This window comes from Myripristis murdjan, chromosome 20 (assembly GCF_902150065.1).
Source record: "Myripristis murdjan chromosome 20, fMyrMur1.1, whole genome shotgun sequence".
Classification (NCBI taxonomy): Eukaryota; Metazoa; Chordata; class Actinopteri; order Holocentriformes; family Holocentridae; genus Myripristis; species Myripristis murdjan.
The window spans coordinates 13635615-13648847 of NC_043999.1; the positions used below are offsets into that span (position 1 = coordinate 13635615).

Sequence of the window (13233 nt, forward strand, 5' to 3'; positions counted from 1 at the left end):
AAAATAAGCTTTTTTTTATTTTTTAGTTTCATTTATAACAAGTAATTAAACTTTCTTCCTCAGTTTAAACCCTTTTAGTAAGTCTTGAACATAATAAACCCCGATTTAAAAAAATTCAAACTTGAACACATGGAATATATAACCAGACATATGTGACCTTCAATAAGGATTTACAGTTCTTTCAGTGTCCGCTTTCTGTTACCAGAATCTAACATTATGGTCCGTTCCTGTCATCCAACCTGGGCGCTGCATCAGCGGGCAGTACCGGCGTGTGTGCGCCTTGTCCCCGGTGGCGTCACATAAGGGGCAGGTGTAGCTCCACAGGATGGGGCAGGTGACCCGCCCGTCGTCCGCCTTCAGCCTATGTGACCGGTACACCACTACGGATTCCCCGTTTTGTTTGCAGAAGCGGCAGTAGTCCAAGGAGGTGGTGTTGCAGGAGGTGTCCGAAAAGCTGCTGGCGGAGCTCAGGTTGATGCTGTCCGCGGAGTCTTCCTCCTGGTGATGCGGGGCCTGCTCCTGGCCTCGTGGTGTTTTCGGCCCCACCTGTGCGCTGCTGTCGGCTCTGGTCTCCATCCCTCTGTGGTCGCGCTGCCTCAGCTGTCTGCCCAGGTTCATGTAGTCGTGCCACATGTCGAAGTCCCTGCCAGTGAGCAGGAAGGTCCGGCACCCAACCTGACTGTGCATGGTCGTATGTTTTTTTTTTTTTTTTTTTTTTTAGGATTTATTGTGTGGCGTGTGGGCAGCCCGTGCCGGAGCCTCCCATTTTTATAGATGCGTGAGGTGTCCAAAGTGCCGTAAGGGCATCAGCGCACGTTCCAGGGAGTCTGTATCCATTGACCTATCTGTCAGTGTTCAAGCCGCCCATCGACTGTCTGGGCTGTCTGACAGGTGCACTGCTTTCATAACCATCATGAGTCTTATGTGTCTTACATGCTGAGTGAAATTAAAATGATCACAAATATTTTGAAATGCCCTGTACTGACACGCGTCAAGCGCAGAAACACACCTACTTGTATATTGTCAGAAGGAACAAGCTTGCCTGAGGTGTTATGCTGCATTATTAGCGTATTTTTATATTTTCCACTTTTTCATACTAACATCAGTGTCACGCAGCAAACATGCACTGCGCTTGTAGACGATGAGAGTGGTGCACCTGCTCCTGCGAAGAGGGCAGAGAAATGTCTGAAGAGTTTTTTTCCAGTTCTGATGGTCAGTGATTATCTGCAGTTCACCTACCCACACGCGCGCACACACACACACACACACGTACGCACGCACGCACGCATGAATGCAGAAGTTAAAAGTCACCCTCAGATAGAAAGGTACGCCATATTCTTCTGAATTCTATGTAGGACAATTTCAAATGCATTAAGTACTAGCCCCAGGTCAGTGGTTTTCAAAGTGAGGTCCGTGGACCATCAGGTGTCCTTGAAGGGGTTCCAAGGGGATCATCAGGAAAATGAGAAATAGCTTTATTTCACTAAAAAAAAAAAAAAAAAAAAAATCCAGACATTTGGACAAAAAGTATTTTAACATTATGTTTTAATTTCTACCATTTTGAATCCCTCTGTGTCCATGACATGTAAATAGTTTACAGCAGTATAAACAAAATTTCTTTTAATATCAGGGTCCCAATGTGGTGAAATCAAAGCAAGGGGTACAAGGCTCTATGAAAGTCATCCATAACACTGGCCAGCTTTAAAAAAAAACAAAACAAAAAAAAAAACTACATTTTAGATTGAGATTAGAATTCTTGTTCATGTGTTATTGTTGTTATTAGTTTATCTTGTTAATGTACACAGACTAGTGAGTGTGATAAAAAGTGATAACATTTTCACAGATAACTTTGCAGAAGGGGAAAGGACATTGAAGCCTTATCCATACTGTGTGTGTGTGTGTGTGTGTGTGTGTGTGTGTGTGTGTGTGTGTGTGTGTGTGTGTGTGTGTGTGTGTGTGTGTGTGAGTGAGAGAGAGAGAGAGAGAGAGAGAGAGAGAGAGAGAGAGAGAGAGAGAGAGTCAGCATGTCTCCTATATGTTCTTATTGTAGTATTGGTGAAGCCGCAGACGACCCAGACGTCCATCTAAAAAAGAATCTCTGGCGCCTGGACAGCCCTCACCCTCCTTTTAAATGAACCCTAACTAAAAGAGCCCATTGTGGACAGGTGGTGCGAATTAGCATCTCGTCACAAAGAAAAAATAACATTGCATGTGGTGCTGGTGGGTTGTTGCAGTTCCAGTGGTATTATAATGTCCATGCCAAATAAAATAACCCTAAACTCCATTGTTTTCCTGCCGTGCCTTCACCAATAGCATGCAAGCACATACTTGGGCGACATTAGTTAGATATTCACAGATTCGTAGCTCGGGGGTCAATAACAGCTCGCAAAATGAAACCTGCTATGAAAAACAAAACCATATTTCCGTGATTGGGCACTGCAGCATGGCACGCACTTCAGTGAATGGCAGTGAAGCTTTACAGTGCAATTCCTGATAAATTTCTTGGGTGTATTTGCTTTAGCATTCATTGAAGTTGTCGCCGTCGCAATGACCTTTGATAGTGTATCTAGCCGTGTAGTGCAGATCGCCCAGCTACCCTCTCTGCAAAATCGAGCCATTACTGGTGCCGTGCGAAATCTCCACTGCAGTTAAAATACTATGCGAGCCGCGGTGCTGGACGTACAAATCAACGCTGGTTATTACACTGTGCATTTGTTAATAAATATGCAAATGTTTGCTGACTGGGCTTAACATGATTGTATCAGATTTCCAGTTTTGCAACATTAAAGCGCTGTAGTGGGTGGAGTGGTAAATAAGCGGGGGGCACTCACTCGCGCATGCGCAATAGTCTACCGGCGACGGCTGTAGAAACGGTGGCCTTGCGAATAAGGGGATTATAGAGGCCAATTTGACAGGTCAGAGAAAAATCTAATTGATTTCACAGTCTCTGCATGGTAACGCCGTGTGTTTCCGAGCTCGTCAAACTGTTAATAAGAGCAGCGTTTGCGGGATATTGGTCAGGGTGTGGTGTTGTCGCTTCAGCTAACGTGAACGTTACATTTGAGAGCTAATGCAGCTAGCGTAAGCTAGCCGCGGTTAGCCGGCTAACCAGCCTGTCCTAACAACGGCTCTGACATTAGCATTGTAGCCAAGAATAGCCCTCATATTATTGTAAACCAGTAATGTATTCATTCAGTATTGTTTTGTTGATCGACGGCGGAAGCGACACTCCTGGTTGTTAGATATTTCTGTGACTGATAACTTAGGAAATTTGAAGTGTCAACTAACAGTTAGCATAAGTACCAGTAATAGAGGTAACAGTGAGCTACAGACAAACAAAGCTAACAAGCTAACGTTAGTATCCTTAAATGCCCCCATTGGCCCCTCCAAGCATTTTATTGTGACTGGTGATGAATGGTGTCCTATTTAGACAGATTTACCTTCAGGGTTGTCTCCATAATAATGTTTGTTTTGGATTGTAACCTCAATGATTATCTTGTAAAGCCCCACGATCTGCACCTTTACAGGGCAGGTTGACATGACTCACATGCAGCTAATGTACTTTGTGTTAAGGTACACAATGTTATGCCTAATGTACACAAAACTAATTAGTCATTACACAGGTTTGTGAAGAGCTTTACACTGACGACTTGGTGCAGGTCTGTTTGTACTGGTGTAGTTACAAGTCAGGAGTCAATTTCATATTAGTAATCAGCCAGCCTTCCCCATATCTTATTTTAATATATAGTTCTGTGTTTTTTTTTTTTTTTTTTCAGGCTACACAATGAGTCAGGGTAAGGACAATGCACGGCTCAAGAGCTACAAGAACAAGTCTCTCAATGCAGATGAGATGAGGAGGAGGAGGGAAGAGGAAGGCTTACAGCTGCGCAAACAGAAGAAGGATGAACAGGTGAGCGAAGTATGGAGGATGTTGTTGGGTACGGTGAAATGCCTTAGGGATTGTAACCACTCTGATATATGTAAGGGTAATAAACACAGTTGAATAAAAGTGGCATGGCCTTGGCTCATGTCCATGTAGTAACAAAGTTGGGGTATCCCTATAAGATAAATGGCCAAATATGTTTTTGTTTTGTCTCTGTTGTGGTACAGCTGTTTAAGAGGAGGAATGTTGCCACAGTGGAGGAGGATGGAGTGCTGGAGGATGATGGGATGGCCGATAGTGGCTACCTGGAGTCCCAAGCTAACAACATGGACCCTCTCTCGGTGAGAAAGGACATTAACCAACACATGGATAGAGATAGCTACTAAAATACTCTACATAAATGCAATGCACTCACCTGTAAACGTATAGTAAGTTAGGTGTATTTTCTTTATGCTTCCGCGTTACCCTCTTTATTTCAACAAATCTCGATTTATTTGCTGTGTCTCATTTCTGTCTGTCCTATAGGGCGGGGTGATATCTGAGGACATGACTCAAATGATCTTCTCCAGTTCTCCTGAGCAGCAACTGATAGGTACTCAGCGCTTCAGGAAACTTCTGTCTAAAGGTAAATGTGGTATAATTGTATATCATTATTTCAGACACATTTTACCTTGGTTCTTGACAGAGGAACCTGCCCGCACCTCACTCAGCCAAATTTTCCTTGTCTCATGCAGAACCCAACCCACCTATTGATGAAGTCATCGCTACTCCAGGGGTGGTGGAGCGCTTTGTTGAGTTCCTGAAGAGGAGGGAAAACTGCACTTTGCAGGTACATTTCCTCTGTGATCTTATCACATTTATGTGCTGAAAACAAAAAAAGCAAAAGAAAACACGGGTGTTTATCGGTCATAAACAACAGCATCCAGATGAAATGGTTCCAGAATATTGTCTCTTATCTTATGCTGTGTTCAGACAGCAGGGAGTTCAGATTTGTCTTTCACTTCTGATCTTTAAGGCCGACTGTGATGTACAAATGGCCAGATTTGTGTGTTTAGACAGTATAATCATTAGCTGTCACTACAACATTTGTTGTCATAGTAACAGTGCAGCTGTTCACACGCTAAGAGTGCGTTTCCCATCTGACAGCAACTCTGGAAGGTTAAAGCAAGCTGTGAACATGGAAGTTTCTCCACTGATGACCAGTTGTAGTGCATTGACAGCAAGAATAAACTCTTTTGATTGGTTCAGACGACACTATTCCCCTGCTGAGTCTCCCCTGTATTTGTTGTTTTCCCTGGCAGATCATTTAACATCACATACATCACATGTTGCATGGTGACTGACAGAGAAAAAACTTAGTGTAATTCAACTTATGTGGCCAAACAGTTTAATATTTAGAGATGTGATTTGAATTGCTTTTCAGACCACCTGCAAATGTAGTTTAAATCTCATTTGATAAGAATGGAAATTGTGTGTTTTTTGTTAGATTTGTTTTTTTTGTTTTGTTTTGTTTTGTTTAGTTTTTGCTGGTTAGACAATGTGTTGCAAAAATCTGAGAGCAGCTGGTGCAGAGAGGAAATATATGCAGTATGAATGGGATGATTTTTGAACCTAGCAGTTTAAAGGCATTCTTTAAATATAAATGTATTTGTATTTTCTTTGAATTTTGTTCTTGTTTAGTTTGAGGCTGCCTGGGTGCTGACCAACATTGCATCAGGTACATCCCACCAGACTCGTGTGGTCATCCAGGCAGGGGCTGTGCCCATTTTCATAGAGATGCTCAGTTCTGACTTTGAAGACGTACAGGAACAGGTAAGGGGGTGGGGGTTCTGTCTGACCTGTGATTTTCTGTTCTGGCTGTGCTCACTCAACCATTTATCTTGCCACCAAGTGTGTCTGCGTGCTTTTCTAATGATATTTCATTGCTCCATCCCTGCCTGGTTTAATGATGTTCAATAAAACATAGAAATGGTTTATAAACCTTTCAGAAAGGTTCATAAATGTAACTAAATACCCTTTTGCTTTGCAATTATGTTATCCTGTGCAAAGTCATGCCATTATATATTTCAGTGTTTGGTATTTACTTTTGTGTGACCTGAATATTTGCTGTCCTCTTCAGGCAGTGTGGGCCTTAGGAAACATAGCAGGAGATAGCACAGAATGCAGAGACTACGTAGTGGAGTGCAACATCCTGCCCTCCCTGGTGCAGTAAGTGACAACCCAACACATCAATGTCTTCCTTGTACTGATGATTGAAAATACAGAGAGCAGAGCAGGGAATCTGTTTTATAGTCTGGAATTCCTGTATCCTCGATTAAATGCATGCTACTCCTCTCACAGGTTATTGGCCAAACAGAATCGTCTGACAATGATGAGGAATGCTGTGTGGGCACTTTCAAACCTGTGCAGAGGAAAGAATCCACCTCCAGACTTTACCAAGGTAAGCAGCCAAGATAAAGTATATTACTGTGGCAACAGTGCACCTATCACATTGCTATTGCACTATTTTGTGTCTCAAAATCACAGGCTGTGTAATGGTCTTAATGTAAAAACTGGGAAATGCAGTTGCTCCCACTAAACTTCAACTACTTGCTGCTTCCTTTAACGTCTGACCTATTTCTGACCACTCTCACTGTCCCATTCTCTCCAGGTGTCCCCCTGTCTCAGTGTGCTCTCATGGCTGCTGTTTGTCAATGACACTGACATTCTGGCTGATGCATGTTGGGCGCTATCCTACCTGTCGGATGGTCCCAATGACAAAATTCAGGCTGTCATCGACTCAGGAGTCTGCCGTAGGCTGGTGGAATTACTGCTGTAAGACCTTACATACACACACGTGCACACACACACACGTGCACACACACACACACACACACACACACACACACACACACACACACACACACCATTGCTATGATATCTGAGAGCTCATAGGACCTTAATTCATACTGGAAAGACATGACATGACTTTTTGGGGAGGGAAAGGCTTCTGAGTGATCACAGTTCTGTTTCTGTGTTTTCCTAGGCACTCTGATTATAAAGTGGTGTCTCCTGCACTGCGGGCTGTTGGGAACATAGTCACCGGAGATGACCTACAGACACAGGTAAAAGCAGCATGCGTATAGAAAATAAGGCTAAAATAAGGCTACATTGAAATTGAATGCAATGCACTCACCTCAAATTGAAAGTGAAACATCGCTTTGTGTAATAATGAGCCAGCAGTCAGTTTGGACTTTGAACAACACAGTCCAAATCAGACTACTTTTTACCGCCAATTGCTGTAACCAGTCATGTATAGGCAACCTCAAATTACTGTCTCTGTGGATATGGATGTGTGGGAGCTGTGATTGTTTCACTGAACCAGTCACTTCCAAGAACGGATGGCCTATTATCTAAACTAGTGGAGAATGCATTGAATTACAATGCAGTGTGTATTACTATGTCTGTGGTTTCACAGTCCTAAAGCCTGAACAATGTCTACAGTGTGAGATTTCTACAAATTGTCCAAGAAAGTGTAGTGTCTCCTCTAACATAAATGGGTAAATTGCTAAAGGGCACAGGTTGAAGCCACTGTGACAAAGGAAGTAAGACATTAAATTTTCACTGCTCTATATTTTACCCTGTGCTTTGACCTCCCTGTGGAGGGGTTAAGTGAAAGTGAATTTCTTTGGACAATCAGTGGAGTACTACCAGGTCACCTTTTCATAATGTAGTCTGTAATTCACTAGTTTGTCACAATTGGAAGACAAAAACTTGAACACCTCCATGAAGTAAGAAAATTAATTTTTGCAGCCCTCTTAAAACCATAATCATCAGAGCACACTACATGCTATGTTAGCACCACCCTGTTTCTCATCCACACTGTTTAAACACACACTCACTTTTGGGTGTTCACCGGTGCAGGCACAAGCGTGTTCAGGGAGGGTAGAGTAATTTTCCTCCACTCAGTCAATTTTCCCAGCCAGTCCAGGGATTGAAACCCTCAACTCTTAAGTCAGCAACATGCTCCCATATCCTCCAGGCCAGTGCTGTTATTTGTAACTAGGTGCATGGTGGATAGCCTGCTGAAAGTTACTGGTTTCAGTGGTGATGTTAACAAGACAGTTTTAGAATTTGTGAAAGAAAGTGTTTTCTGGGTGTTAAAGGTGTAAATTTCTAAATGTGAGAACAACCCTTGGGTTGTATTAATCAGTGGTTTTGTGGTCACACTTTTGGTTACATGTTAATGGTCTCATTGCTAACTGTGGGTGTTTCTTGTTTTATTTTCCAGGTGATTCTGAACTGTTCAGCCCTGCAGTCCCTACTCCACCTGCTCAGCAGCCCCAAGGAGTCCATCAAGAAGGAAGCCTGCTGGACCATTTCCAACATCACAGCAGGAAACCGGGCACAAATACAGGTGTGTGTGTGTGTGTTTGTGTTTGTGTGTGTGTTGTGAGTGTTTACACAGAGATCTTGCAGAGATGACCTGAACACTGAGCACTGAGACTCTCTCCTCCTCAGATGGTGATAGATGCAGGACTGCTGCCTCCTCTCATCACGATCCTGCAAGTAGCAGAGTTCCGCACACGGAAGGAGGCGGCCTGGGCCATCACCAACGCCACCTCTGGAGGCTCTGCAGAGCAGATCAGGTCAGAATGTTGACACATATAAAAATAGATGCAGGCTCTAGTATCAGTGTGTATTACTATGTCTGTGGTTTCACAGCCATTCCACTGGTGCTTGAACCTGCCATATGAATGACATTGTGGACAGTTTTGTCTGTACTTCCCTCACTTGAGTGCATGTATTTTAGTGTAATTTTGGTTTGTTATGCAACGCTGACTCCTAGTGGCAAGTACAGTTTTTGTGTAATAGCCTAGTGATGCAGGGTATTTTCAATTAATGTTAGTTGCTATGAGGCCCTGTTCTACTGAACACAAGATGTTGTTTTAAAGGGCTCTCAATTTTTGTAGGAAGAGATATTTTGTAATCTATTATTATGTATTCTGTAAGAAAATACATGTCATGTATAGGAAATGCTACCACTTGTTAGCTGAGCTGCTAACTAATCACTCCTTAGTTCTTATGTAAATTGATTTGCATTATATAAATTATTTTAAAATTTTGTACGGTTTTCATTTTCACAGTGTTGAAGCACCTCAGTAAAAGATTTCAAGGCCTTGATTATTGTTGGACTTCATACTGTTAGCCATTTAGCTCTGCATGAGAAAGGTATTGCAAGGGCAGTATATACAGTCCTAAGAGCTAGTAACTGGCTCACTCCACCAGTCAGAAGTAATATAACGCTAGCATTCATGCTCTAGTCAGCTTCTCTAATTTGAAGTCATGTGCTAACACAAAACTCATACCAGCTCAGTTGTCTTGGGTAGGGATGCACTAGAAGACTTTTAAAATATGAAACAGTTTCACAAATTCAGTGCGACTCGAGTCTTTGGGTGTGAGAGTGTGTCGGTGGGAATTTTTGCATAGAGGAGCATTTGTGAGGTGAGACACTGACGTTGGACGCTCACAATCTCTGTTCTAAATTCATCTCAGAGGTGCTGGATGGGGTTGAGGTCAGGGCTCTGTGCGGGCCAGTCAAGTTCTTCCACACCAAACTCAGCCAGCCATGCCTTTATGGAGCTTGTTTTGTGCATTTGTGCACTGGGGCACAGTCATGCTGGAACAGAAAAGGGCCTTCCCCAAACTGTCCCCACAAAGCTGGAAGCATAGAATTGTTGAAAATCAAGGTAACTCAGACCGGACTGAATCAAGCAAAGTAGTAAATATGCAGTGTGTAACTTCTCACAGATCATATTTTCCATCTGTCGCAACCAATCCTCATACCAGAATTTCCCCACTGATAGTTAAAGAGGACAAATCTGTTTTAATTTGGCCTGCCAAATCTTTTGTGTGTCCTGAGCTAACATAGTCAAATATTTCGGGTGTCCCAGTGTCTCACCTTGTGGAACTTTTACCAAGTGAAACTCAAGCTCAGCCGCAGCAGCCTGGGTTCAAATCTGGCCCAGATTCATTGCTGCATATCATCCCCCCTCTCTGCCCTGTTTTTCTCTCCACTGCGATTGTCTAGTAAACCAGAAATGCCTAAAAATCATCCTAAAGATAGTTAAATACTTTTTGGTGCACGCTATCTGATATAATGGTGTGTTTGTATTCCTGGTTTACATAAATTTATTGTCCTTGGTTGGACAATGAATGTTATATCCTGGATTTCATTTTTATTTATGTCCTGCCCCCTACAGGCACCTGGTGGAGCTGGGCTGCATCAAGCCACTGTGTGACCTGCTCACACTCATGGACTCCAAAATCGTGCAAGTGGCTCTAAATGGCCTGGAGAACATCCTGCGACTGGGAGAACTGGAGGCCAAGAGAGGAGGAGGCATCAACCCCTATTGCGCACTCATTGAAGAAGCCTATGGTTAGCATACATACATACACTTTTAATGCAAGCCTATCCAGATAATTTACATTCAAGCTATAACACTAAATGTAATCAGTCTAAATTTAACCAGTTAACATAAAACATTTGATGTCAGTGTGTCAGCAATTGGATAGCTGTAAGTTAGACATTAATTATTGGACACATGACTGTGTTCCTTAACTTTTTTCCCCATAGAAGGTGGAAGACAACACACTCCCACAAATATTCAAAAACTTTTAAATGTTTTGCACACATTTTGGAATACAGATCTTGGTTTCTGGTTACCTTTGTTACCTGTCCACCTACACAAGTGCTGGATGAGCAAATCACAGTCAAAGTTTTGCATCAGTGGCCAATACCCATCTTGCCACCGTATAGTGATAGAAGAAAGAGTCAATGACACTGACAATGACAATGACAAACTTTAAGGGCAGTGAAAAAGCTGAATGGGTACTAAGCATTTATTCCAGCTGGGATCGACTTCTTGTCTATTATTCAACTTGGCAGTTAGAGCTGGGAGATTTTATGGATTGGTTTAGTCCTAGTCCATTACACAAAAATGATTTCAGCAGTAAACAAGTGGTTTTACTACTGGTGTGACACTGTTGATATGGCTGTAGTCTCAAAGTCTTTCTAAAATGTCCAATAACAGTCTTTAAAAAACACAGTACAGCCTAATCATAGCTTTGCTCTGACTTGATTGGTGCATCCTTCCCTCCTTCACAGGGCTGGACAAGCTGGAGTTCCTGCAGGGCCACGAGAACCAGGAAATCTACCAGAAAGCCTTTGACTTGATCGAGCGCTACTTCAGCCCTGAAGATGAGGATCCATCCCTGGCTCCTGCTGTTGATCTGCAGCAACAGCAGTTCCTCTTCCAGCAGTGTGAGGCCCCGATGGAGGGCTTCCAGCTATAATGCTAACCCCCTCCCACCCCCCATGCTCCACCTTCATCCTCACCTCAGACTCTCTCACTCTCTCTCCCTCTCTCTCTCTCTCTCTCTCTCTTTTTCTCTCTGCCCACTACCACAACCAAGGGCAAAAACATCCCTAGGTTCCCTTCCCTACTCCTTCCCATTCTCAGAGAGATTGATTTAATCATTATCATGATTATTAAAAATGTATTACAGGAGCACGTGTGTGCACGTACGTCCAATGCGGGTTGAGTTCTGAAGTCTTGTCAGCCAGTTTGTGAAGGTTTCACTCACATTATTCTGTCTTGCGCTGAGCTCACCTCTGCGCTTAATGCCTCAGCAGCACAACCCCAAGTCCCCATCCCCATCCCCACCCCACCCACCTGCCTCAGGCCTAGTATCTCCCACTGCTTCCCAGAAGGTACCCAGCAGGTTGCACCCCTGTAACACAGTCCCCGGATTACCCTAGACAAGCTGTCTACTTTTTGGACTTACCTCCCGAGCTCATCCCATTATCAGAGGCCCACCCTCCTCTCCACGTTCCCGAATGAGTGACGACCCCATCTCTCCAAGTGAATGGGAGTTAGGACTGCGCTGCTTGTCTGATTGAACTGCATTAATGACTCTTGAGACAGACAAACATGGACATGATTTTACCCCCTCCACCTCCCTAGAGAAGAATGATTTAACCTAAACACTGGACTGACCGTGAGACTCTGACCACAAGTGACTGTGGTCATTGGACTGAAACGCCCCCAGCGGCGCAATGTGGCCAGTCCCACCCCAAGGACTTAACTGACCTCTACTGAAGGCACTTAAACGACTGAAAAACGGAGGTGACTTCCCTTACCTCCTCTCTCTGGCCATCGGTTGGTTGCCATGGATAGGTGACCTTAGATGGACAAAATAGGAATTTGACAGTGTTGGCGAGGGGCAGAGCTTGTTAATGGCAAACTAGGCTGCTTGCATATCCTCCTGGATCCCATATCATGCATTCCTTCCTTCCAGTAAAGGGACTCTTCAACCACACAGGCTCCATCCTTAAGAGTTTGGGCTGCCTCCTGCCTCTGGTGTGATGTGCATAACCCCATGGATCCATGGGAATTGGAGTCTTCCCTCGCACTGAGACAATTGGACAGACTTAGACGACACAAAATAGACTATTTGACCCTGGAGTCTGTCCAGCAGCAGACCAGTGGGTATTTTTATTATCTTATCATAATTCCATTTCATTCGCTGCACTTTAGTTCAGGACTGATGCCTGCTCATTGAGAATATACATTAGTTTTTTGCTCACTATTTGATCGGTTGATGACACGGCTCTTCCCTCCTCAGGAAGTGAGGCGTAAAGGGATGTGGTCTGTATCCTCAGTCCTCTTCCAGTATGACAGGATTACAATGTACCTCACTGTTTACCATTCCCGCAACGGGACTTAAACGTATTGTGGACAGAAATTAACACACTAATTATAATCAGTATATCATGCTGTCTCATCAAAGCTACGACAACTTTATCCTGACAAAGTAAGTTCCACCAATCAGACCCTCTGGAAAATTGGCTATTGGCAATCGAAATGATTGGCTTCCCAGCGTATGTTCAGGTTACATTTTCTAGTTTGATCATGCCAAATCATTGACACCTACAAACCAGTTTTTTCTGTCAGGAGTGTTGAAGTGTTTTTTAAACCATTATTAAGTTCTTATTTGGGGGGTAGAATCTGTCATTTTGCTGATGGTGCCATAATCCTTATTCAGAAATCCTGCCGGGGAATTTAAACAAAACAAAAATTTAGATTAAACTTGAAAAAAGAAAAAAACTGGTGATTACATTAGTTAACAAAACTGAATGTTTGTTTACTGAGTCCTCTTTACATTTCTTACTTTGTCAAAAATCTCTGCAAGAGATGACCAGCTCTTCATGTTCATTACTGCTATTGTATTGAGTTTGTGTAACTGTCCTCTGTTATGCCATTTGCATAAATGCTGTTTCATGAACTACTGTAGTGAATCAGTGTCAT

General features: G+C 43.2%; 2 protein-coding genes across 2 annotated transcripts; one reads left to right on the forward strand and one right to left on the reverse strand.

The window, feature by feature from the left end:
* Positions 1-198: 198 nt before the first annotated feature.
* LOC115379234 (nanos homolog 2-like) lies at positions 199-693 on the reverse strand (the record flags this gene model as incomplete). The annotated part of the gene is made up of 1 exon (XM_030079956.1): positions 199-693. A coding segment is annotated over one exon (495 nt), but the record flags the coding sequence as incomplete, so codon positions are not given.
* Positions 694-2824: 2131 nt separating this feature from the next.
* On the forward strand, positions 2825-13213 carry kpna1 (karyopherin alpha 1 (importin alpha 5)). Its single transcript, XM_030078883.1, has 14 exons — positions 2825-2915; positions 3777-3910; positions 4111-4224; positions 4409-4508; positions 4618-4712; positions 5564-5695; positions 6003-6091; positions 6224-6323; positions 6534-6697; positions 6909-6987; positions 8154-8279; positions 8384-8511; positions 10126-10301; positions 11031-13213. The coding sequence occupies exons 2-14, from the start codon at positions 3785-3787 to the stop codon at positions 11216-11218; spliced, it is 1617 nt and encodes a 538-aa protein (XP_029934743.1). The 5' UTR covers positions 2825-2915; positions 3777-3784; the 3' UTR covers positions 11219-13213.
* Positions 13214-13233: the final 20 nt, after the last annotated feature.

What these genes read in the sequence shown, in the direction of transcription:
- kpna1 (XM_030078883.1), top strand. Translation starts at nt 3,785, where the DNA reads ATGAGTCAGGGTAAGGACAATGCACGGCTCAAGAGCTACAAGAACAAG. An exon ending in AGGCTGGTGGAATTACTGCT is followed by an intron (nt 6,698 to 6,908) that starts GTAAGACCTTAC and finishes GTGTTTTCCTAG; the next exon opens with GCACTCTGATTATAAAGTGG. An exon ending in ACTCATTGAAGAAGCCTATG is followed by an intron (nt 10,302 to 11,030) that starts GTTAGCATACAT and finishes CCTCCTTCACAG; the next exon opens with GGCTGGACAAGCTGGAGTTC.